This window comes from Lolium rigidum, chromosome 7 (genome assembly GCF_022539505.1).
Source record: "Lolium rigidum isolate FL_2022 chromosome 7, APGP_CSIRO_Lrig_0.1, whole genome shotgun sequence".
NCBI classification, from domain to species: domain Eukaryota; kingdom Viridiplantae; phylum Streptophyta; class Magnoliopsida; order Poales; family Poaceae; genus Lolium; species Lolium rigidum.
The window spans coordinates 28820422-28847615 of NC_061514.1; the positions used below are offsets into that span (position 1 = coordinate 28820422).

General features: G+C 45.6%; 2 protein-coding genes across 2 annotated transcripts; one reads left to right on the forward strand and one right to left on the reverse strand.

Moving 5' to 3' along the window:
- Positions 1–18245: 18245 nt before the first annotated feature.
- On the forward strand, positions 18246–20588 carry LOC124671084. Its single transcript, XM_047207517.1, has 9 exons — positions 18246–18367; positions 18450–18752; positions 18855–18989; positions 19129–19224; positions 19347–19375; positions 19505–19546; positions 19751–19801; positions 19939–20025; positions 20211–20588. Exons 1-9 carry the CDS (start codon positions 18246–18248, stop codon positions 20216–20218), a joined length of 873 nt encoding a protein of 290 aa, XP_047063473.1. The 3' UTR covers positions 20219–20588.
- Positions 20589–20826: 238 nt separating this feature from the next.
- LOC124671085 lies at positions 20827–25618 on the reverse strand. The gene is made up of 11 exons (XM_047207518.1): positions 25476–25618; positions 25074–25397; positions 24842–24979; positions 24592–24678; positions 24496–24521; positions 24328–24372; positions 24043–24099; positions 23043–23132; positions 22752–22808; positions 21716–21825; positions 20827–21191 (listed from the first exon to the last, which is right to left on the reverse strand). Exons 1-11 carry the CDS (start codon positions 25616–25618, stop codon positions 21159–21161), a joined length of 1110 nt encoding a protein of 369 aa, XP_047063474.1. The 3' UTR covers positions 20827–21158.
- Positions 25619–27194: the final 1576 nt, after the last annotated feature.

Below are 27194 nucleotides of genomic sequence, written 5' to 3' on the forward strand. Positions count from 1 at the left end.
AGTGATGATGCTAGATCATTTGGAGTGAGCCATTAAGGCTAATTAAGACTACATAAGTATTGTTTGGTGATTGTATCCTCGTATTCGTGTATAGACGCTAGTACCGGAGACTATCAAGAGGAGGAGGTATTCTACCCAGAAGAAGAAGAGAACTTTGATCACCTCAACAACCAAGGCAAGCTAGACTAATGCAAGTTATATTGTTGCAAGCTAATATTCTTGCAAAGTGCAAAGCCATTTGGGGCAAGGCACCATTAGTCTTACCTTACTTACAATGATCCCATCCCCAAGTTTTTACCTTACAAGTTTTTACTTGATTTATGAAGAAGTTACTTTTATAGTTAACTTTGGTCTAAGTTTAGAATGTTATGAGAAGAGTAAAGTTAGCCTCAAAGGTAGCCAAGCAAGATAGCACCCCTCATGATTAGTGCTAGTGCTAATGACTAAAATTGACTACTCTAGATGGGAACTTGTGTTTTGAATCGAATTTGAAAACTTTGGAATGATCAGTCTTTCCATTGAATGATTTTTTTGAAGGTGAATATGACTTGAAGGAGATGGTGAACTTTGACTAAAACTGATATTGGTTTGGATGCGATACCTTTCCAATTTTTGAGTACCCCCACAATACCTGATTATGGGTAGGGCTTAACTGGAAGTTTATGCATCTTGGTATGGGTTCCCTCTGAACAAGCATCATAGGGGTTATGCCGAGGCTGCCTCCGTAGTATGAGAAATGATGCGAAATGAGGTGAATGTACGGCCCAAGCCCTGTGCAATTCCCGGGTTGACAGTTGATCTTCACTGGGAGGCCAAGCTCATGGGGAGAGGTACCTATACTAGGGTATGTAAGTGAAAGGTTATGGTTGATGATCCGCGTACTGTGTTACGATGATTCGGGGTTATCCTCGCGGAGGGCTGACGGGGGCCCCACACGCTAGGGCCGCGCGGCCCCCCCTGGGCCGCGCCGCCCTACTGTGGCGGCGCCCCGTGGCCCCACTTCGTGACTCCTTCGGTCTTCTGGAAGCTTCGTGTGAAAATAGGCCCCTGGGCGTTGATTTCGTCCAATTCCGAGAATATTTCCTTACTAGGATTTCCGAAACCAAAAACAGCGAGAAAACAGCAATCGGCTCTTCGGCATCTTGTTAATAGGTTAGTGCCGGAAAATGCATAAATATGACATAAAGTATGCATAAAACATGTAGGTATCATCAATAAAGTGGCACGGAACATAAGAAATTATCGATACGTCGGAGACGTATCACAAAGCAAGATAGCACCCCTCATGATTTAGAGCTAGTGCTAATGAATTAAAACTTGACTACTCTAGATGGGAACAATGTGACTTGAACTGAAATTTGAAACCTTGGAATGATGAAGCATTCCATTGAATGATTTTTGAAGGTGAATATGAACAAGAGAAGATGGTGATTTTTGATAAATATGATATTGGTTTGAATGCGATACCTTTCCAATATTGAGTACCCCCACAATACCTGATTATGGGTAGGGCTTAACTGGAAATTTATGTATCTTAGTATGGGTTCCCTCTGAACACACGTCATAGGGGTTACGCTTGAGACTGCCTCCGTTGTTGAGAAATGATGTGAATTGAGGTGAATTGTACGGCCAAGCCCTGTGCAGTTCCCAGGTTGACAGTTGGTCTTCACTGGGAGGCCAAGCTCATGGGGAGAGGTGCTCATACTAGGATTTATAAGTGAAAGGTTATGGTTGATGATCCGCGTACTGTGTTACGATGATTCGGGGTAATCCCGACGGATGAAATCAAATATTGTGGCACAAGTGTGCAGCCTCTGCAGAGTGTCAATCTATTCGAATAGCCGCGTCCACGGTTACGGACGGTTGGAAAGGCCATACAGTTTCCGATGTCAAATTCTTGAAAATGATGTTGAAATGGAATGGGTGAAATGACTTGTGGTGAATTGAATTGAAATCACCACTTGAATGGTGGGAATGACACTAATGTTCCCACTTGAGTTAGTTAGCACATGAATAAGCTTTTTCTCAAATACTTGTGAACTAAAATTGGCTTTATGCAAATAAACTAGAGCATAGCACCCCCTTACTAGAATTGTTAGCACTTACATTAGTATTAGTTTGCGAGTACTTTAAAGTACTCATGGCTGTGTCCCTGGCTATTCAAATGGCCAGACTATGAAGAGGAGCAGAACTATCAGGATGACGGCAACCAGGACGTCTACGACAACTAGGGAATCTTCTGACGTCAGACGTTGGCCTGTGGACTCAAGAGTCCCTTCTATTTACGCTTCCGCTATGAAACTATGAACTTTGTGTTTGTTAATCAATAGATCAACTATTTATGTAATATGGATCATGTGATCTGAATTTGTAAGACGATTATGGCATGTAATGAATGATGACTTAGGATATTCAACTGTTATGTCTCGCAACAACAATATTCCTGGGATTGCGATGTATGGCATAACAGGCATCTGGACTTAAAAATCCGGGTGTTGACACCCAACCTATAGTTTTATGGATGAACTAATATTCAATATGGTCATGATGCTAAGCATCATGCCACTAAAGGGGTGTATGAGAGGTGTCAAGAGGTCGACATACTCAAGGTAAGTAGGCATACCCATCACCAATAGAGGGATACACCAAGGATCTGATGTTAAACATCATTCCATTAAAGGGGGTTGTAGGTGAGGTGTCAAAGAGGATCAACATAAGTAGAAAGGCACAAACCATGACCATGGTGCAATCCACCCTACCACTAAGAGGTATAAGTGGGGTATTTGTAGAGACTCCATCATGCTTAAGATAAGCATGCATAGAAGACTAACACAAGATAGATCAAGAGACAAGAATAACAAGAAGGTAACAACAATAAGTGGCACAACATTCAGATATCAAAAGATGGCTTGCCTTGGTTGGCTTGTCCCTGGTATTCTTCAAAACCTTCTCCAAAATCCTCTCCTTCAACTTCACCCTCGTTCGTATCTAGCGTCGCAAAAATAAACGATAAATACTATCAACTCATAGCTCAAGAACCAAGTGTTAAATAAAACAAGACAAAATATGCAGGGGTGTTTTATTGGATAGATCAAAACATGGTTTGGCCATTTAAACAAAGGCGAAGACAAGGCTTTAAACAAAAGAGAAAGGGATTTTGGATCCAACATTGCATGTAACACACCATTATTCCTAACCAGTACCAAATAGTCATGAACATAGACTAACACTAATTTATATAGGTATTCAATACTGAAACAAGACTAACACAATTGAATTTGCTCAAAAATACTAATTCTAAAATGTTAGGAATTAGTTAGACTATGCATAATACATAGAACAAGTTTAAAATGTCAAAAATCATACAAACAACCTAAAAATACAAGGTCAGTGGCATCTGAAAGATAATTTCATACTGGTTCTAACGCAATTTGTTTTACTCAAAACGGATGTGCCCAACTAAATTTATTTACAAAATGGCTTATAGATACAAATTCAATTTTAACAGAGATTTTAATATTTCAAACAATTTGATTTGGGCGGAAAGGTTTTGGGCCGCGCCAGTGCGCAGAGATGGGCCGGCCTAAGTGGGGATTCCAGGTGGCGGAGAAAGTATAAAAAGAAATAGAGGTCGGGGCCCATGGCGGGCCAGGCCTGCATGGCCACCGTGGCGTGCATGGCCCATGCAGCCACGGGATCCAGATCCGACGGCCAGAGGCCATTGTCGCCTTCACGCCCGTGCAGTGCAGGTTGGTAGAGGGGGAACAACGGGGCTGCGCGGCTTACCGGCGGCTTGGCGACGTGCAGACATGGTGGTGGAGTGGCGGCGTAGTGTGTGGATTGCTTGGCGGCATCCAGTCGCTGCTGCTCCTCCTCGCTCGACGACGTCTTCTTCACGGGCGGCGTCGGCGTGTCGATGGCATCGTTGTTCTTCGATGGCTCTGAGCAACGGAGGGGCAGGGTTAGGAGCTGCAGGTGCAGGGAAGCAAGGGGAAAAGGATAGGGAGCGGTGGTGGCGTCGTGGCGAGCGTCCACCTGCGCGTCACCCTCGCGGTGACCGTGGTGAGCGGCATCATCAGCAGCGGCTCGAGCATCCCTGCGGTGAGACGTGAGGGGGTGGTGTGGGTGCAGGGAGGGGTTGAAAAGGGGAGGCGTTGGTCGCGGCGTGGTTTTTATAGGCGAAGGGAGAGGGACAGAGAAATCCCTCGTGCCCAATGGCGAGGTGAGCGGAGACCGTGTGCGGCAGGCGAGGCATTTGCGTGGACGATGAAGTGGCATCGGAGGGGAACGAGGCATGGGCGCGTGAAGACGAGGCAGCGGGGCGGAACCGAGGCTTCCATCGCCTTGATGGCGTGTGGGGCGTGCCAGCGTGCGCGCGCGTGCGCCGCACGGCTATGGTTTTGGCGGGAAGGTGTTCTGGCCGTGTTGGGCCGCGAAAGAGAGAGGGAAGGGGTAGGCTAGGGTGGTGAGGTTGGGCCTGGTGCGGTGGAGAGGAGAGGGGAAGGTTGGCACGGCCCAACCAGAGAGAGAAGAGAGGGAGAAAAGAGTGAGAAGAAAAAGAGAGGGGGAAGTGTCCCCTCTCATGTCTCTCACCCTGGAAAAAGTGAGAGAAGGAGAGAGAGAGAGAGAAAGAGAGAGGCAGTGATGAAAGATAGGGGCCATGCAAAAGAGTTGTGTGTGCCAAAAATTTGGAGAAGTGCAAATGCACATGAGTTGAGAAAATGAGAGAGAAAAGTGGTGTGGTGGTAGTGGTGGTGGTGTTCGACTTGGTGTTGGTGTCTCCACCAAAGTAAGAGAGGAGATTTTCCCCTCTTATCTTGGACTGTTTTGGAGAATAGGGTTAGGCTTCATTAAGATTTTTGATTCAAATAAACAACTTTGAGAGGGAGAGGTGTCGAACGACGCGAGGTGGATTCATTAGGACGAGGATGCTGGTCTGGAGGTGGTAAATCTGTCGTTACTTTCGGTCGATCTTGGTCTAAGATAACACGAGGTTGTCCCCTGCTTGCAGCAGACATGTTCATCGAGTCACAAAGGCTCGTTGATGATGGTGCTTTATTGGACCTGGCAATGGTGGATCAACAACAACAACAACAACAACAACAACCAAGCCTTTCAGTCCCAAACAAGTTGGGGTAGGCTAGAGTTGAAACCCATAAGATCTCGAAGCCAAGTCATGGTTCCGGAACGTGGATAGCTAACTTCCACGCACCCCTATCCATTGCTAAATCTTTGTCGATATTCCAAACCTTCAGGTCTCTCTTAACGGACTCCTCCCATGTCAAGTTTGGTCTACCACGACCCCTCTTAACATTCTCATCACGCTTTATCCATCCGCTATGCACTGGCGCTTCCGGAGGCCTCCGTTGGATATGTCCAAACCATCTAAGACGATGTTGGATGATACGCGTGAAGCACACGACCGTTGGGAACCCCAAGAGGAAGGTGTGATGCGTACAGCAACAAGTTTTCCCTCAGTAAGAAACCAAGGTTATCGAACCAGTAGGAGTCAAGGATCACGTGAAGGTTGTTGGTGACGGAGTGTAGTGCGGCGCAACACCAGGGATTCCGGCGCCAACGTGGAACCTGCACAACACAATCAAAGTACTTTGCCCCAACTTAACAGTGAGGTTGTCAATCTCACCGGCTTGCTGTAAACAAAGGATTAGATGTATAGTGTGGAAGATGATGTTTGCGAAGAACATTAAAGAACAAGTATTGCAGTAGATTGTATTTCAGATGTAAAAGAATGGACCGGGGTCCACAGTTCACTAGTGGTGTCTCTCCAATAAGAAATAGCATGTTGGGTGAACAAATTACAGTTGGGCAATTGACAAATAAAGAAGGCATAACAATGCACATACATATCACGATGACACTATGAGATTTAATCAGGGCATTACGACAAAGTACATAGACCGCTATCCAGCATGCATCTATGCCTAAAAAGTCCACCTTCAGGTTAGCATCCGCACCCCTTCCAAGTATTAAGTTGCAAACAACGAGACAATTGCATTAAGTATGGTGCGTAATGTAATCAACACAAATATCCTTAGACAAAGCATTGATGTTTTATCCCTAGTGGCAACAACACATCCACAACCTTAGAACTTTCACGTCATCGTCCCGCATTCAATGGAGGCATGAACCCACTATCGAGCATAAATACTCCCTCTTGGAGTCACAAGTATCAACTTGGCCAGAGCCTCTACTAGCAACGGAGAGAAGGCAAGATCATAAACAACACATATATGATAGATTGATAATCAACATAACATAGTATTCCATATTCATCGGATCCCAACAAACGCAACATGTAGCATTACAAATAGATGATCTTGATCATGTTAGGCAGCTCACAAGATCTAACATGATAGCACAATGAGGAGAAGACAACCATCTAGCTACTGCTATGGATCCATAGTCCAGGGGTGAACTACTCACACATCAATCCGGAGGCGATCATGGTGATGAAGAGTCCTCCGGGAGATGATTCCCCTCTCCGGCAGGGTGCCGGAGGCGATCTCCCGAATCCCCGAGAAGGGATTGGCGGCGGCTGCGTCTCTGGAAGGTTTTCCGTATCGTGGCTCTCGGTACAGGTGTTTTCGCGACGGAGGCTTTAAGTAGGCGGAAGGGTAGGGTTGGAGGCGTCACGAGGGGCCCACACACTAGGGCGGCGCGGGCCCCTCCCTGGCCGCGCGGCCCTAGCGTGGCGGCGCCTTGTCGCCCCACTTCGTAACTCCTTCGGTCTTCTGGAAGCTCCGTGGAAAAATAAGACCCTGGGCGTTGATTTCGTCCAATTCTGAGAATATTTCCTTTGTAGGATTTCTGAAACCAAAAACAGCAGAAAACAACAACTGGCTCTTCGGCATCTTGTCAATAGGTTAGTGCCGGAAAATGCATAATAATGACATAAAGTTTATATAAGACATGTGAGTATCATCATAAAAGTAGCATGGAACATAAGAAATTATAGATACGTTTGAGACGTATCAAGCATCCCCAAGCTTAGTTCCTACTCGCCCTCGAGTAGGTAAACGATAACAAAGATAATTTCTGAAGTGACATGCTATCATAATCTTGATCAATACTATTGTAAAGCATATGAGATGAATACAGCGATTCGAAGCAATGGTAAAGACAATGAGTAAACAACTGAATCATATAACAAAGACTTTTCATGAATAGTACTTTCAAGACAAACATCAATAAGACTTGCATAAGAGTTAACTCATAAAGCAATAAATTCTTAGTAGAAAGCTTTGAAGCAACACAAAGGAAGATATAAGTTTCAGCGGTTGCTTTCAACTTTAACATGTATATCTCATGGATAATTGTCAACACAAAGTAATATGATGAATGCAAATAAGCAAGTATGCAGGAATCAATGCACACAGTTGACACAAGTGTTTGCTTCTAAGATAGAAAGAAGTAGGTAACTGACTCAACATAAAAGTAAAAGAAAGGCCCTTCACAGAGGGAAGCATGGATTACTATTTTTGTGCTAGAGCTTTTATTTTGAAAACATAGAAACAATTTTGTCAACGGTAGTAATAAAGCATATGTATTATGCATAAGACATCCTATAAGTTGCAAGCCTCATGCATAGATTACCAATAGTGCTTGCACCTTGTCCTAATTAGCTTGGATTTACATGGATTATCATTGCATAACATATGTTTCAACCAAGTGTCACAAAGGGGTACCTCTATGCCTCCTGTACAAAGGTCTAAGGAGAAGGTTTGCATTGGATTTCTCGCTTTTGATTATTCTCAACTTAGACATCCATACCGGGACAACATAGAAAAGAGATAATGGACTCCTCTTTAATGCATAAGCATTCAACAACAAATAATATTCTCATAAGAGATTGAGGATTGATGTCCAAACTGAAACTTCCACCATGATTCATGGCTTTAGTTAGCGGCCCAATGTTCTTCTCTAACAATATGCATACTCAAACCATTGGATCATGATAAATCACCCTTATTTCAGACAAGACGAACATGCATAGCAACTCACATGATAGTCAACAAAGGTGTAATAGTTTATGGTGTCCCCAGAAACATGGTTACCGCTCAACAAGCAACTTATAAGAAATAAGATACATAAGTTACATATTCAATATCACAATAGTTTTTAAGCTATTTCCCATGAGCTATATATTGCAAAGACAAAGAATGGAATTTTAAAGGTAGCACTCAAGTAATTTACTTTGGAATGGAAGAGAAATACCATGTAGTAGGTAGGTATGGTGGACACAAATGGCATAGTTTTTGGCTCAAGGATTTGGATGCCCGAGAAGTATTCCCTCTCAATACAAGGCTTAGGCTAGCAAGGTTGTTTGAAGCAAACACAAGTATGAACCGGTACAGCAAAACTTACATAATAACATATTGCAAGCATTATAAGACTCTACATTGTCTTCCTTGTTGTTCAAACACCTCACCAGAAAATATCTAGACTCTAGAGAGACCAATCATGCAAACAAAATTTTAACAAGCTCTATGTAGTTCTTCATTAATAGGTGCAAAGTATATGATGCAAGAGCTTAAACATAATCTATTGAGCACAACAATTGCCAAGTATCAAATTATTCAAGACATTATACCAATTACCACATGAAGCATTTTCCGTTTCCAACCATAATAATGATGAACAAAATAGTTTCATCCTTCGCCATGAACATTAAAAGTAATGCTAAGAACACATGTGTTCATATGCAACAGCGGAGCGTGTCTCTCTCCCACACAAAGAATGCTAGGATCCGATTTTATTCAAACAAAAACAAAAACACAAACAAACAGACGCTCCAAGTAAAGCACATAAGATGTGACGGAATAAAAATATAGTTTCACTAGAGGTGACCTGATAAGTTGTCGATGAAGAAGGGATGCCTTGGGCATCCCCAAGCTTAGATGCTTGAGTCTTCTTAAAATATGCAGGGATGAACCACGGGAGCATCCCCAAGCTTAGACTTTTCACTCTTCTAGATCATATTGTATCATCCTCCTCTCTTGACCCTTGAAAACTTCCTCCACACCAAACTCAAAACAAACTCATTAGAGGGTTAGTGCATAATAAAAAAAATCTCATATTCAGAGGTGACATAATCATTCTTAACACTTCTAGAAATTGCACAAAGCTACTGAAAGTTAATGGAATAAAGAAATCCATCAAACATAGCAAAATAGTCAATGCGAAATAAAAGGCAGAATCTGTCAAAACAGAACAGTCCGTAAAGACGAATTTTTCTGGGGCACTTAACTTGCTCAGATGAAAATGCTCATATTGAATGAAAGTTGCGTACATATCTGTGTATCACGCACGTAAATTGGCAGATTTTTCTGAGTTACCTACAGATGGGGCGGCTCAATTTCGTGACAGTAAGAAATCTGTTTCTGCGCAGTAATCCAAATCTAGTATCAACCCTACTATCAAAGACTTTACTCGGCACAACAATGCATTAAAATAAAGATAAGGAGAGGTTGCTACAGTAGTAACAACTTCCAAGACTCAAATATAAAACAAAAGTGCAGAAGTAAAATAATGGGTTGTTTCCCATAAGCGCTTTTCTTTAACGCCTTTCGACTAGGCGCGGAAAGTGTGAATCAAGTAACATCAAGAGATGAAGCATCAACATCATAATTTGTTCTAATAATAGAATCATAAGGTAACTTCATTCTATTTCTAGGGAAGTGTTCCATACCTTTCTTGAGAGGAAATTGATACTTAATATTACCTTCCTTCATATCAATAATAGCACCAACAGTTCGAAGAAAAGGTCTTCCCAATATAATGGGACAAGATGCATTGCATTCAATATCCAAGACAACAAAATCAACGGGGACAAGGTTATTGTTAATCGTAATATGAACATTATCAATCCTCCCCAAAGGTTTCTTTGTAGCATTATTAGCAAGATTAACATCCAAATAATAGTTTTTCAATGGTGGCAAGTCAAGCATATCATAGATTTTCTTAGGCATAACAGAAATACTTGCACCAAGATCACATAAAGAATTACAATTAAAATCATTGACCTTCATCTTAATGATGGGCTCCCAACCATCTTCTAACTTCCTAGGAATAGAAGTTTCAAGTTTTAGTTTATCCTCTCTAGTTTTTATGAGAGCATTTGTAATATGTTTTGTAAAGGCCAAATTTATAGCACTAGCATTGGGACTTTTAGCAAGTTTTTGTAAGAACTTTATAACTTTAGAGATGTGACAATCATCAAAATCTAAACCATTATGATCTGCAGCAATGGGATCATTGTCCCCAATATTTTGAAAAATTTCAGCAGTTTTATCACAAGCAGTTGAAGCAGTTTTAACAATTTCAGCAGTTTCAGGCAGTTTTGCACGCTTCGCATTAGGAGTAGAAACATTGCTAACACCAATTATTTTACCATTGATAGTAGGAGGTTAAGCAACATGTGGAGCATCAACATTACTAGTGGTGGTAATAGTCCAAACTTTAGCTACATTATTCTCTTTAGCAAAAAATTTCCTCTTTTTCCCACCTAGCATGCAATTCAGCCATTAATCTAATATTCTCATTAATTCTAACTTGGATAGCGTTTGCTGTAGCAAATGACTTAATACTTTATTTTCATTAGGCATAACTTTCAATTTTAAAAGATCAACATCAGCAGCAAGACTATCAACTTTAGAAGCAAGAATATCAATTTTACCAAGCTTTTCTTCAACAGATTTGTTAAAAGCAGTTTGTGTACTAATAAATTCTTTAAGCATGGCTTCAAGACCAGGGGGTACACTCCTATTATTGTTGTAAAAATTCCCATAAGAATTACCATAACCATTACCATTATTAGAAGGATATGGCCTATAGTTGTTACCAAAATTATTCCGATAAGCATTGTTGTTGAAATTATTATTCTTAATGAAGTTCACATCAACATGCTCTTCTTGAGCAACCAATTAAGCTAAAGGAACATTATTAGGATCAACATTAGATCTACCATTCACAAGCATAGACATAATAACATCAATCTTATCGCTCAAGGAGGAGGTTTCTTCAACAGAATTTACCTTCTTACCTTGTGGAGCTCTTTCCGTGTGCCATTCAGAGTAGTTGGTCATCATATCATCAAGAAGCTTTGTTGCGGCGCCTAAGGTGATGGACATAAAAGTACCTCCAGCAGCTGAATCCAATAGGTTCCGCGAAGAAAAATTCAATCCTGCATAAAAACAATTTTAATTTTATAATGTCACCATCTACATCCTTATACTTTTGCATTTCACATAGTTCAACAAAATTATTAAGATGGGCAGCAGCATCATCAGAACTAACACCAGAAAATTGCTCTCTCATAACAAGATTTAGTAAAGCGAGGTTTAATTTCAAAGAATTCTAGCTGTAGTAGCAGGTGGAGCAATAGGTGTGCATAGGAAATCATTATTATTTGTGCTAGTGAAGTCACACAACTTAGTATTCTCAGGAGTACCCATTTTAGCAGTAGTAAATAAAGCAAACTAAATAAAGTAAATGCAAGTAACTAATTTTTTTGTGTTTTTAATATGGAGAACGCAAACAAGATAGTAAATAAAGTAAAACAAGTAACTATTTTTTTTTATTTTTGATATAGAGAAAGCAAACAAAGCAGTAAATAAAATAAAGTAAAGCAAGACAAAAACAAAGTAAAGAGATTGCAAGTGGGAGACTTCCCTTGCAGCCTGTCTTCATCTCCCCGGCAACGGCGCCAGAAAAAGAGCTTGATACGCGTGAAGCACACGTCCGTTGGGAACCCCAAGAGGAAGGTGTGATGCATACAACAGCAAGTTTTCCCTCAGTAAGAAACCAGGGTTATCGATCCAGTAGGAGTCAAGGATCACGTGAAGGTTGTTGGTGACGGAGTGTAGTGCGGCGCAACACTAGGGATTCCGGCGCCAACGTGGAACCTGCACAACACAATCAAAGTACTTTGCCCCAACTTAACAGTGAGGTTGTCAATCTCACCGGCTTGCTGTAAACAAAGGATTAGATGTATAGTGTGGAAGATGATGTTTGCGAAGAATAGTAAGAACAAGTATTGTAGTAGATTGTATTTCAGATGTAAAAGAATGGACCGGGGTCCACAGTTCACTAGTGGTGTCTCTCCAATAAGAAATAGCATGTTGGGTGAACAAATTACAGTTGGGCAATTGACAAATAAAGAGGGCATAACAATGCACATACATATCACGATGACTACTATGAGATTTAATCAGGGCATTACGACAAAGTACATAGGCCGCTATCCAGCATGCATCTATGCCTAAAAAGTCCACCTTCGGGTTAGCATTTGCATCCCTTCCAGTATTAAGTTGCAAACAACAGACAATTGCAGTAAGTATGGTGCGTAATGTAATCAACACAAATATCCTTAGACAAACCATTGATGTTTTATCCCTAGTGGCAATAGCACATCCACAACCTTAGAACTTTCTGTCACTGTCCCGGATTCAATGGAGGCATGAACCCACTATCGAGCATAAATACTCCCTCTTGGGGTTACAAGTATCAACTTGGCCAGAGCCTCTACTAGCAACAGAGAGCATGCAAGAACATAAACAACACATATATGATAGATTGATAATCAACTTGACATAGTATTCCATATTCATCGGATCCCAACAAACACAACATGTTGAATTACAAATAGATGATCTTGATCATGATAGGCAGCTCACAAGATCTAACATGATAGCACAATGAGGAGAAGACAACCATCTAGCTACTGCTATGGACCCATAGTCCAAGGATGAACTACTCACACATCAATCCGGAGGCGATCATGGTGATCAAGAGTCCTCCGGGAGATGATTCCCCTCTCCGGCAGGGTGCCAGAGGTGATCTCCTGAATCCCCCGAGATGGGATTGGCGGCGGCTGCGTCTCTAGAAGGTTTTCCGTATCGTGGCTCTCGGTACAGGTGTTTTCGCGACGGAGGCTTTAAGTAGGCGGAAGGGTAGGGTTGGAGGCGTCACGAGGGGCCCACACACTAGGGCGGCGCGGGCCCCTCCCTGGCCGCGCGGCCCTAGCGTGGCGGCGCCTCGTCGCCCCACTTCGTAACTCCTTCGGTCTTCTGGAAGCTCCGTGGAAAAATAAGACTCTGGGCGTTGATTTCGTCCAATTCCGAGAATATTTCCTTTGTAGGATTTACGAAACCAAAAATAGCGAGAAAACAAGCAACTCGTCTCTTCGGCATCTTGTCAATAGGTTAGTGCCGGAAAATGCATAATAATGACATAAAGTGTATATAAAACATGTGAGTATCATCATAAAAGTAGCATGGAACATAAGAAATTATAGATACGTTTGAGACGTATCATTGGACTAGCTTCTCTTCAATCGGTGCTACCCCAACTCTCTCCTGTATATCGTCGTTCCGTACCAGATCCTTTCTTGTGTGGCCACATATCCATCTCAACATGCGCATCTCTGCTACACTTAACTGTTGGATATGTCGTCTCTTCGTTGGCAAACACTCAGCGCCATAAAACATCGCAGGTCGGATAGCTGTCTTATAAAACCTGCCTTTTAGCTTTTGTGGCACTCTCTTGTCACAAAGTACGCCAGAAGCTTGGTGCCACTTCATCCAACCAACCTTGATTCGGTGGCCCACATCTTCATCGATATCGCCATCCTTCTGCAACATGGACCCCAAATATCGAAAAGTGTCTCTCTCCGGTACCACTTGCCCATCAAGGCTAACCTCTCCCTCCTCGTGCCTAGTAGAACTGAACTCGCACCTCATGTATTCAGTTTTAGTTCTACTAAGCCTAAAACCTTTCGATTCGAGAGTTTGCCTCCACAACTCTAACTTTCTATTAACCCCCGTTCGGCTATCATCGACTAGCACCACATCATCCGCAAAGAGCATACACCATGGGATGTCTCCTTGTATATCCCTTGTGACCTCATCCATCACCAAATCAAAAAGATAAGGGCTCAAAGCTGACCCTTGGTGTAGCCCTATTCTAATTGGAATGTCATCAGTGTCGCCATCGCTTGTACGAACACTTGTAGCAACATTATCATACATATCCTTGATGAGGGTAATGTACTTTATTGGGACTTTGTGTTTCTCCAAGGCCCACCACATGACATTCTGAGGTATCTTATCATAGGCCTTCTCCAAATCAATGAACACCATATGAAGGTCCTTCTTTTGCTCCCTGTATCTCTCCATCAGTTGTCGTACCAAGAAGATGGCTTCCATGGTAGACCTCCCACGCATGAAACCAAATTGGTTTTTGGTCACGCTTGTCAACCTTCTTAAGCGGTGCTCAATGACTCTCTCGCATAGCTTCATAGTATGGCTCATCAGCTTGATTCCACGGTAATTAGTACAACTTTGAACATCCCCCTTGTTCTTGAAGATTGGTGCTAAAATACTCCGCATCCATTCTTCGGGCATCTTGTTTGACCGAAAAATGAGGTTGAAAAGCTTAGTTAGCCATACTATCGCTACGTCTCCAATGCCTCTCCACGCCTCGATGGGGATACCATCAAGACCCATCGCCTTGCCGCCTTTCATCCTCCTTAACGCCTCCTTAACCTCAGACTCCTGGATATGTCGCACAAAGCACATGTTGGTATCATCAAAGGAGTCGTCTAGCTCAATGGTAGAGCTCTCAGCCTCTCCATTGTAAAGGTTGTCAAAGTACTCCCGCCATCTACGCTTGATCGCCTCATCCTTCACAAGAAGCTGATCATCTCCGTCCTTGATGCATTTGACTTAGTTGACAACCCTCGTCTTCCTCTCCCTAAACTTGGACATCTTATAGATGTCCCTTTCGCCTTCCTTCGTGTTTAAATGTTGGTAGAGGTCCTCATACGCCCGACCCCTTGCTTCACTCACCGCCCGCTTTGCAGCCTTCTTCGCCACCTTGTACTTCTCCATGTTAGCTGCACTCCTGTCCAGATATAGGCATCTGAAACAGTCCCTTTTCTCCCTAATAACCTTCTGGACCTCATCGTTCCACCACCAGGTATCCTTAGCTTCCCTTCTACTTCCCTTAGTCACCCCAAACTCCTCTACAGCGGACCTTCCGCAAGCAGGTCGCCATACTCGTCCACATCATGTTTGCATCGCCTCCTTCCTCCCAAGGGCCCTCCTTAATAACCCTCTCCCTGAAAGCCTGGGATGCCTCACCCTTGAGCTTCAACCACTTTGTTCTAGCGACTTTGGCGCGCTTACCCCACTGGACACGGATCCTAAAACGAAAGTCAGCAACCACCAGCTTATGTTGAGGGACAACACTCTCTCTAGGTATCACCTTACAATCAATGCAGGCGCGTCTGTCTTCTCTTTTAGAGAGGACAAAATCAATCTGGCTAGAGTATAGACCACTACTGAACGTCACTGGATGGGATTCTCTCTTCCTAAAGTGGATGCTCAACTTATTTTCGAAGGTGCGTCTAGGCAGCGGCAACCGTTGGCTTCGATGAATGTAGGAAACCCTACGAATGGTTTTGTATTTTCCTATCTTTTAGAGCATCCCCACTCGTTGGCGCTCCCCACGCCCAAATCCGGACGAAACTACCGCCGGATTGGACGAAATTAAGGCGTGGGGAGTACCATATTTCCAGTCGTCCACCCGGAGTTCGGCGGATAGAGTTTAAATTCAAACAAATTGCCGTCCCGCGCTACAAGTACGGCCAGTTGATCGGCAAAAGGAGCAAAAGGATCAGCCACGGATCGGCGATCGGAGGGAAATTACACGGAGACAGGCTCGTCGGCAGTCCCGGCCGGCACGGCGGTGTCCGACGGACCAGTTTCCTCACACGCCGTGGCCGAAGCGGCTGCGGCGGGCGACGATGAAACAGCGGCAGTGGACGTCGAAGTGGCTCGGAGGATGTCGTTGCGGTGGCCCTGGTACCAATTCCTCGTCTCCTCGTCCATCAGTTCCATGTCGCCGCCGCCCATGAGGAACGCCAAGTCTGTGTTCCTCTTCTTCGCCGCCACCGTCGTCTTCGGCGAGGCGATCCGGGCGCCTTGGTTGGCGAGCATCTCCCGCCACCTGCCGTCGAACTTGTCGTTCCTCCCGTCGGCGTGCGATCTCAAGTCGGCCCAGCACTTGTCCATCGACGCCTGCATCCTGTCGGCGGGATTGTCCGTCCGTTTGAGCTCTTTCTGCTTCTTCTGGCCGAGATCAGGGCGCCCTTCCGCCGCGCAAGCCGCCGGAGCGTCGGGGTTGTACTGCTCGGTCTTGCTTTTCGAGAGGGACGTGCGAACTTCCTTCCACTTCTCGCACTTCTCGAGGCGGGCGTAGACGTTGAGGAACTTGAACTGCAGGCCGGTGTCGTCCGTGTACATGTCCAAAGCTCGGCGCAGGCGGGGAAAAAGAGCACGGCGATACGGGTCAGCTAACGACGATGTACCTCGGTGGTGTAGGGCCGGCGGAGCATACCCTTTGCTCCAAGTCGTGGCCGGCCGATCGGCCGTTTGTCGATCTCCTCACGTACGCCGTGCCATTTGCTGCACGCCGTCCGCATGACCCCCCAATGGGTGGCCATTGCCTTGTCTCCCGGTACACGTTCATGTTCGTCTTGTTGAAGTAGGGATCGACGAGCTTACGTTCCTCGTACGCCTGCCTCACTCGAAACCAGTATGTGTCGAACGACTGATTGGCCCCGATTATGCCGTTCGTGGATACGGCCATCCAAGCTTCGGCGAGGCACTCCTCTTCCTTCGGCGTCCATTTGATACGCGGTTCGGCAGGCGGCGAGTCCTTCTTCCTCTTCTTGTTCCCCTTCGACGGAGTTGGCGGCGGCTTTAGTTGGCTCTTCTTCTTCCTCGCCTTCTTCTTCGACGGCTTGGCTTCCGTCGGCAACATCCTCCCGATGCTCGTTGCGCGCCGCCACGGCTGCCGTCGCCCTCGTCTCCTCTTGCGTGAAGAACCCCGGGCACGCAGCCGGCGGCGGTCATGAAGAACCCCGGGCTCGCAGCGGCGGCGGCGGAGCCGGAGGTGATCATCTCGTGGATCTCCTCTTCGTTCGGCGCCGCCATCGCACCGAACGCGAGCGGCCCTCGTCGCAGGGCCGGCGAGGTGCCCTCGAACGAGCCGCCGCCGCCGACGTCCAAGCTCGGGCGGCGACGGTGTGGGCTTGGACGGTTGGACGTAGGCGCCCTCTTGGAACACGGCGGTCGGCGACGGCGAGTACGGCGAAGGCGAGAAGGAAGACGGGGAACTTGTTGTACCTTGCGTCGGCCATTGGCCGGGGAACATGCCGCCGCTATAGGCCATGCTGATTAACCTCAATTGTTCGTCTTGGGCCGCCTCCGCCGACCTCTTGGCGGCGGCTCTTTTCACCCTCTCCGCCCTGGCGCTTGTTTCCACGTCGCGCCGTTTCTCGTCCGCCGCCCACTCGGCGTTCGACATGCCCGGCGGCTTCGTCTTCTTCTTCCGCATCTTCCTCGCCGGCGCCTTCGGCGGCATTGTGGTGGACGAGAAGACGAGGAGGAGAGTGGTGGTGGACGAGAAGACGCCGCCGGAAGCTCGGAGCTGGAAGACGAGGAGATTGGGGGATTTCGGCGGGAGAGAATGGGGATATGCAAGCAAATTGGAGGGAATGGGGATATGCAAGCAAATTGGAGGGAAAATCACGAGATTTGGTTTTCCGGTCGCCGACTACGCGGGTCCACACGCCGTTTCGCGCCAAAATCTTTCGTCCGAGTCCCCGAGCGCGCCCCGGGGGCCGGGGTGGCGTGGGCTCGCCGGATGGATTAAGGGCCAAATCCGGACGAAAACGAGGAACCGGGGGCGCGACTGGGCCGAATTTCGCCGTCCGGATGGAAAAAACGTCGCTCGGGGGCCTCGTCGGGGGGACGAGTGGAGATGCTCTTAGGGTTCCTTTTGCATAGTTTTCAAGATAATAGGCTTCGATTCATGTGTCTAGTAGTCTTGACTTTTGTTAGTTGATGATGTAACTTGATTTTCTTTTGCATCAGCCGCCCGAAGAAAATATACTTTTTTTTTTACATCCCACGAGCCCATTATGATGATAAGGCCCTTTTGGCCCAATTATATATTATATTGTACGTAAAGAAAGCCGTGTGAGGGTCGCGTCAAAAAAGAAAGAGAAAAAAAGACCAACGGAAGGAAGGGAAGGCGGTGGGTCCGGCTCTCGGACGCTCAACCCGCTCCCCTTCATAAATAGGCCCCAAATCCTCGACTTCTTTTCTCCCCCAAATCAGACTCGTGAATCCTGAGCGACCAGAGCTAGCCGGCGAGACATGGCGGCGACGGAAACACTGGTCTTCCCCGGCCCCGACGGATTCGACTGCGCAAGGCGGCTCCGCCACAAGATGCTCCTCTCCTACCTCTCCCGGCAGCGCCTCTTCCCCACCTTCCAATCGTAAGTGATTTCCGCTCCCTCGTCTTGACCCGATTGCCTGCCCTGCTGCTAATTCGTCTTCCTCCTTCCATGGTTGCTGCAGGATGGTCCAGCAGACGGACGCGCACATGTGCGGGGATCATCTCCGGCGGCTGGTGTACCGGGGGCAGTGGGCCGACGCCCTGGACTACCTCGGCCGCTTCAACTCGCGCAACACCGTCGCCTCCAACGCCCTCCACTTCTTCCTCCACACGCTCTGGGCCCTGGCCGACGTCGCCGCCGCCGCCACCGACGGATCCGTCAAATCCACCGCGCACCAGCACGGCATGGCATTGTCCACGGTCATCTGCCGCTGCCCCAGGCTCCGCTCCATCGTCAAGGCCATGGTCGACTCACCACAGCAATGGTACGTAAGATGACACTGTCAAGCCTCTGCGCGCGCGCGTTTTTGTGTCCAACTTGCTTGCTCCATGCACGCGCGCGTAACTGAACCTACTTAATCGATCAGTGCCTCCCTCAACTGGGAATCCACGAGGGTCATGGCGGCGTCCCTTGCATATTACCTGGCTGACGAGGATCCGGAGTTGTATCGCCTGATGCAGCTGCCCAACCACGCCCAAATGCTCCCACTGCTCCCCATCAGGTGGGTTAATTTCGCTCCTCCCTGTGTTTGCTCATTCATTCATCGTTCGTCCAATCAGATTCCGCGCGCAGTATAACTGCCTACATCAACACCTACTGTACTGAAATATATCATCTTTATTTAATTTTGCTGTCGCCAGGCCAAGGCGTCACGTGAAACGACCACCTAGGCGCCGCACACCAGCAGGAAGGGGACGTGCCATCGCCAGGCTCTATCTCAGCAAGAGGAGGACAAGGTACTACATAATTGACAACATATATATGTGATTAATTCATGGGACGAACGAAATAAAGTATAATTCTGAATTTTTTACATCACATTTACACATATACTCATGCCGAGTTTTTGATTTTGCAGTCTGCAATCTTCAAGCCAACATACTCCTGGTATGTATCATATCCTTCTCTCCTAACAAACTTCTTATGTTTCTATCAAAAAAAGGAAATGCACCTTGTCACCTCCACATATACTACATGTTATAGTTAACGATCCTTGTATATGCTTTCTGCTCGCAGCATTCATGGATGAGTCACTGGATCGGGTGGCGGGTCTTGTCGGTAAGTAAACTAGTGTTTCATATAATTCTCTCTTCTTTACATATCCATCTCTGAACTTGCTGTCCGTAGCATTTAGGTTCTTATTGCTATGGTTACCAGCAGAATGACTACATGCCCTTGTTTTTATTTATATTAGTCCTTTGTCTGAAAATCCATTTTATTATGTGCTGAGTGATTAACTTATATATATGATAAATGATACAGAGGAATGTCTAAATGCTGGTAAGCGTCAGAAGCGTCAGTCATCTGGGCGAGGTAATTAGTCCATACTTGTTTTATCATTTAGCTTAGCCACTTACAATTGTCTCTGTGCACTTATATTACTCTTGTTTTTCTACTCCAACCAATCAGCAGGCTCTTGAAGCTTAACATTGCTTGTTTTATTTTGCCAGTGCCTCGCTTCGTGATTCCGCTTCAAATCGCTCCTGGAGCTCCAGTTTCACAGACCAACTCTGGGACAACATCAGTGCCAAATGCAGGTAAAATGCCCATAGCAATTTGCCTTTTCCCAAGCCCAGATGAATTGATCTCTATGTAGTCCTGCATGACTAGCTAGTGCTTGGAATTATTACGTTTCATAGAGACGTCAAATGACCAAGCTAGTCAAGGGGCTATATAAATCATGTCAACTGCTTAACTATCCACTGCTGCTCTGGTGTTGCAGCTTGCTAAGATCCCTGACGTATGAGTCTGAAGCTGAAGAACGTACGGTGACCAGTCTGGAGCTGAAGAAGGCTTGCAATCCTCAAGTCTCTGATTACTGCTATCTAAATAAGACATCCTCTGAGCTGCTGCAGCTGTGGTTTTTTTTTTTTCTTATTGTTTTGGTTACCTATTTATGCTCCCATGTCTGTAATATATGACAATTACTATTGTTGCATAAATGGATTTCAGTTAGTGCTATTGCATAAATTAGTGCTATCATGCGCCCATGTCTGTAATATATGGTTCGGTGTCGAAACGGGCGTTTCTTTAGTTCCTGAAGGGGGCCTTTATCGACATACACGCTTGAGAGTACATTTAGTGAATCTTTCAATATCAATGTCGAGCATTTCTCCGTGTTAGGTCGTCATCAGTTCAGTAAGACTGCACTGACAGACTATTGATATTGAAGGTGCAAATTCTTCAGTAAGACTGCACTGTACTTGTCCGGTTTACTCCAATCAGGCTGGATTATCCAAATTCTGAGTACACGCAGGCTATTATTTCAATCCATAAGTAAATTATAGTACATAGATAGATAATAAGCAAAAAATTAATCTTGTATTCTGGTAACAAAATCAATTTGCAAGTGCAAACAACTGCAGAATCAAAACAGTGTACTTGTACATAGTAAGTACGCAAAGCAGCTTAACTATCGACATGAATACTTGCTGGCACGGACAAATTCATAGATTTGACACTGATGATGATATAACAGGAGCTTGTGGCATTACATGAGAACTGACCAAACCAACCAACACGAGTACGCTGACTCAAGATATAGTATACCATTGGTCCCTGAAGTTCATTAGCATAACTTAGCGCAGATAGCAACAAAACAACCTATTCTACAACACCAGGAGCTTATCAACAGGAGTAATCTGGCCACCACTTAGTTACGCCATGAAGTTCAATCCAAGTTCGTCTGCGGCAGATCCGTTGCCTGCACCCAGCAATTATTTTGGCAGTTAAATACTGTGCAATGTGGCACCTTACATGCAAGATATTGCAGCACAAAACTGAAGAAATGACGGCCGCTGTTTACTTGTTAAGAAACAAATATGAATGACAGGACTTGGTGCCATGCCGTACCCTACATTGAAGTGGGTGTGATGCCGTGAGGAACAAAGTGCATGGCACTAATCAGTAGTCACCTAACATCATACAGCCTTGTTTCTGTATAGATATACCTCTCCAGGTATTGTGACTGTGTGTGATTATTCCTTTTAGTGGCTGCCCTTTGATCTAATTAGTGCCACTGGCAATTAATTACTTGGAAAAACATTAGGGGCCAGTAAAATAGTGATAAAAAGTGATTGTAGCTACCATCTTAAGTATAAGTGATTTGTAGCCACTATTGTAAGCATGAGTGATTTGTAGCCACCATACTAATTGCTACAAGTCTCAATCGGAATTGATGTATTCATTGACATATTTGTAAAAGCAACCACTTGTAGTAAACATTACCAGTTTGGTGCATGTCCGCTGCCTTTTCAGATCAGGTTCTTCCTGAGCAGCTGAGTGCTCTGTCCTCGGATGCTTTCTCAAAACAATTCCCTGGGTGGTATTAATTGTGCCTGCCCAAGTATTTATACTCTTTAGTATCAATGGATTAAACAATATAAGGGCAGATAAACCCTTGACTGAAATTTGCACTATTATGAAATGTGAAGGATGAGGCTTTGCACATGAGATATTGAGAGTTCTAACTCAAGTTACTTTCGTTATTTTTTATGTATCAATGTAACAAGATTATAATATTCATCATTGCCTCTCCTGTAAGATCCTCCAATATAGTGTGACCTGTATATCGCAAAAATGAACGCACCAACTCATGGGTGCAAATGCAATCCTGGGACTACAATGAACATACATAATAGTGCAAATCAAAATGGATGGGTGGTATCACTTTAGTGTCACTGGATTAAATACTATCCAGGCAGAAAAGCCCTTAACTGAAACTTGGTTATGATTTTAACAGTCATTATTTCAAAGAACAAATAAATGTTAAGGATGAGGCTGTGAATATCTAAATTGAGAGTCTACACGCAAGTTACTTTCCTATTTTTATGTATTAATGTAAAAAGATTGTAAATTCTTCATTGATTTTTCTATAATATCCTCAAATATGGTGGGAACTGTATATCATAAAATAAACATACGAAGTTGCTGAAGCTCAATAAAGGTGTGACTGCAGTACATAAGCCTACCAGCTCATGGATGCAAATGCAATCCTGGGACTACATGGACATACATAAAACAAAGGGTTGGGGAAGCTAACAAATGCATGAGTAACAAAAGAACATCTTCCACACTTTTGACAAATAGCTTGCCATTGGAACAAAGTGGTTAAGGACAGAAGAAAGCAACATGATCAGCTATGAACATCACAGGTCAAATATTAGTATCAGCAATCGAGTTTATCTAACAACTAACAGTTGTAAGTTGTGTAGATTGAGTTCCTATATTGAATGAAAACAGTTGAGGGTGTTCAATTAATTACCTGCGTCTGTTGCAGTTAAGGTGCCAGAGGTTTTGGCAGGGAGAGAGACTGGAGCACCTGCGAAGAATTTAACAGTTACAAAGGAGGATTATAGGTATAGCCCATTGATTGGTTCGTTGGACGTTCTACAGCAACAATAAACAATTCGTGAACTAATCATGCAGATGGAGATTCGTCTAGGTTTGAAAAATGGTCAAAACATTTAAACGGTTAAACCTGAATCTGCACCTGAAACAAGTTTTCAGTTTAAATGACGGCAAGCAACCAAAAAGGCAGCTTTCAACTAATTACCTGCATTTGGAACTGATGAGGTGCCAATGTTTTTAGCAGGATGTGTTAGGCTACTAATCTTGGTCTTCAGGACTGGAGCACCAGGACCATCTGCAACCAGGCAGTTAAAAGTGTTATTGGGTAACTAGACACTTATAAAATGCAACAAACAACATCAAACATAATAAGGACTGCATTTATCAGGCCAACGAAGGAATGGCAGAGGAAACTTTAGGGGAAGATGTTCCTAGACTCGATCATCAATCAATGAAGTACTACAATCAATGGTGCATGTATCCCCTCAACTAGACAGCTAGCACAGTCGGTCTTATCTAAAGAAGTATGATTTAAGATGTTCATTGTGAGTTTGGAAGTAATAAAAATGTTAATGAGTTGGCAGGCACCGCAAAAATGCAAAGTACAACACCAAGTTTAATGAAGTGCTGCACTGGAGTGCTATACAAAATTACCATGTACATTTAAAATGGATAAAATATGAGCAACCAACAAAATAAAAATACAATAGATAATTTATGGGATAGTTTTTCACTGCATTCTTTTAGTGTGACTTTTAAATATAGGGGCAAACAATGTGCCAAGGAAACAAACCACGGAGGACGCCACAAAATGTAGCATCTGAAGTATCACAGGCTTATAAGCCATAGCACAAAGTGACTTAACCATAATTCTAAGTATCTAACATGCCAATTTCAAAAGCAACAAACATAAATTATGTAGTGTAAGATAAAGAGCATCAAATTAGTAAACAAGCAAGATGCAAGGCACAGAGTAAGGTGAGTTAGTTCAATCTAGTTACGGATAATGATCCATTTAATCGACAAGATGGGCTACTGCATGCCCCCCAGAAATGCCATGCCGGGCTACATTAGCAGAAAGTGAAGGAAAGATGCATATGCTGCCCTAAAGGATTGGGCAAGCCCAGACAGAAAGCGCAATGGAAATTGGCTCAAGTACACAAAAAGTGTGGTTCTTCAGACTGAGGCAAGTTTGAATTAATTACCTTTCTTCTGACCTGATGGAAGCAACATGAGAGATACACCAGCATTGAAGCATTCCTCTGCATATCATCACGTAAGTTTATCAGCAGATAGAAACCCACATAAGCCCAGCGATTTCTCAAACAAAGAATAGTGAGAAAAAAAAAATCAGATATGTTCCAGATGTCATGAAGTTAGAATACCATGTTAAGTTATGTATGTCAAGGTACGAAATGCTATGAACAAGAAGTCAATTGATGCACGCACATATAAACTGGAAATAGAATAATGTGCAAGAATAGTCTTACTGATAAGACCCGCCACCTTGTTTAGTGACTCGGTGTGATTGGCTCCTGCCGTTAAAAAGCATAGATAAGGATCATTAAGTAGAGAGCTGTGACATATGTAGAGGTTATATGAGCTATATTGGTTTCATGCCAACAGAAGATGTTTGTAAAGAGGAGGATATATGATACCAGGCTGGGGGCTGGAGGAAGGCAGGCTGTAAAAAGCAAGGAATTAGCACCAATATGTGTGAGAAAACTCGATGATCTCGTCAATGCTGTGTGTACCTCATCCTCTTGTTGAGATAGAGCTTAGTTATGGCATGTGCCGGTGCGCGGCGGGGCGGTCGTTTCACGTAACGCCTTTGGCGGGGACTAGCAAAAGCAAGAGATCAACACTATACATCAGCATTGGCATGCAACTGGTACAGAATCATAGTAGAGGAGAGATACAAGTTTGGTAGCCAAACATGGCCTGATAAACATTACGTGAAGACAGACAGGTTTGATGTTGGAGGAGATGGAGGAATGCACGAACCAGATGGGAACGACGTCGCGCGGGGTCCCTGGGTCGCTCGGCAGTAGCAGCCGGCGGCTCAACTCTGGAGACTCCCGAGCCAGGTCACAGGCAATGGAGGCCGCCTTGTTCCTTATCGCGCCCCAGTTCAGGCTGGCGCTGCAAACAGGCTCGGCCGTGGATCAGAACTCAGAAGACAATTATGCAACAAAAAAAAAATAGTAGGACTGAGCTGAACACGCTCGCTGCCTACCGGAACCGCGGCTTGTGGAGGATGAGGTTGAGGATAGTGCGGAGCAGGAAGCTGTGGCTGACGGACAAACAAACGGTGAAGTCGTGGAGGTGCATGTCAGACGCGACGGTGGCGTGCGTCGTGCTGGCGGCGACGTTGGCGAAGGTCCAGAGCGTGTGGAGGAAGAGGAGGATGGGGCGGGCCAGGATGTCGTCGTCGGCGCCGGCGCCGGCTCCGGGCGGCAGGAAGCGGGCGAGGTAGTCCAGGGCCTCGCCCCACAGGCCGCCGGCCACCAGCTGCCGCAGATGCTCCGCGGACAGGTGCGCGTCCGTCTGCCGGACCAGGCTGTACGCGCGCGCGCGGCGCCCGCATTAGCAGCAGCAGGCAATCGATCGAGTCGGGGTCGGGAGCGGGAGCACTTACGATTGGAAGGTGGGGTGGAGGCCTTGCTGGGAGAGGTAGGAGAGGAGCAGCTTGTGGCGGAGCCGCCGCGCGCAGGCGTACTCCGCGGGGGCGGAGGGGAGCTTGAGGACGGCGCCGGACTCCGTACTGCTCGTCGCCGCCATATCTCGCCGGCTGCAGTCGCTGGGGAGCTGTCTGTCTGTCTGATTTGGGGGAAAAGGAGGGGAGGATCGAGTGGGGGCTATTTATAGAGGGGAGCGGGTTGATCGTCCGAGAGCGGGACCCACATCCTTCCCTCTCACTCACCCAGTCGGTTTTCTTTTTCACAAGGAAATATTCTGCCCACGAAAACCGTCGCGGATCAGGTCCACTCGACGGCCGTTTTGGACGGCCCAAAATTGGTCACATCGGCCTGTAAAATTCAATCAGCCCGTGTACCAAATTTGAAGATGATGTTCTCAACAAAAAAAACAAGTCTTGTTACTTATGTATAATCAGGTATGAAGATGGAGTAAGCATCACACGAGAAGGAGAAAAGCAACTGGACATGGTGTTGGACATGAAGACACTCCATGGATGCGCGAGGGAGGAGCGGGAGGCATGCGCGAAGGAGGAAGATGAAGTCCAGGCCGGCGCTACGCTCAACGCGACCAGCCACCACGCCGGCCGGCCCGGCCCCACACCCGGTCAGACCGGCCTCTAGGCCAGATCAGCCTGGCGCCCGCCGGCTCCTGGACCGGTGCCCACCGGGCACGATCCAGGGGGTTTGAACCCCTTGTCCGGTCACCATCCGGTGTCAGGTCCGGTTTCAACCGGCTTGCCGGTCGACCTAGTCGACCGGCCCCCAGGCCGGCCGTGTCCGAGTCAGTCTCGACTAGATCCCTATCTGGATCGGTTTTTAATGTATTTTGTAGACTTCTGGCCGTCCTGAACCCCTATATAAGTGTCCAGGACGCCCCCAAATTAGGTTTAGACTACGTTTAAGATAAACCCTAGTTAATAGCTGATTGCTTTACAACTCTATTGAATCTATACACCAATTCACATTGATCTGGTGTTTTGCTACTGTTCCATTGGGAATTAGACGGTTGCAACTTACCGCTTTGTGGTCGGAGGCTACGTGCGCAAGTGTGTGGAGTTGCGAATATCTTGCAGGGTTGAGAGCTGCTGCATTGGCGACAGGGATCGATCAAGAGACTCGTTAGCGTCATACAAGTTATCATCCACTTTATCATCGTGTATCTCCGCTGTGTTCATCGTGTGTTCATCACCACCCCCGTCGCTTACTGAGAAGATCGGGCAACCCCTTATCAGGTCGCGGCGATGAAATTTCCGACAGGGCGGCGGGAAATGAGGATAAGTGAGACCGCCCCCAATCTGTCCAAAAAAATTCAGATTCTTGTCGCCAATCATTCCTCTTAGGTGGTTATAAAGAACGACCATTTTAGAGAAGGAGGAGAGGCGACCGGAGGCGATTCTTGCAGCGGTTCCCCCTCCAATCTTCCTCCGGCGGTGGCATGCTGACTCTCTGTTTATGTGTTACACTCCGTCCCCTTCCGAGATGTCTCGGTGGACCTTTATATAGGATTTTTTTATGTCAAGACCATCAGGTAGGGCTTTTCATGGACGAATGTGGATGCTCGAGGAGGGAAAGGCCCTAGGTGGCGTGGCCAAGGGTGGCCCCCGCACCACCTGGGCTCTTTTGCCCTTCCGGCCTCCGTTTGCAAAGTTCCAAGACTC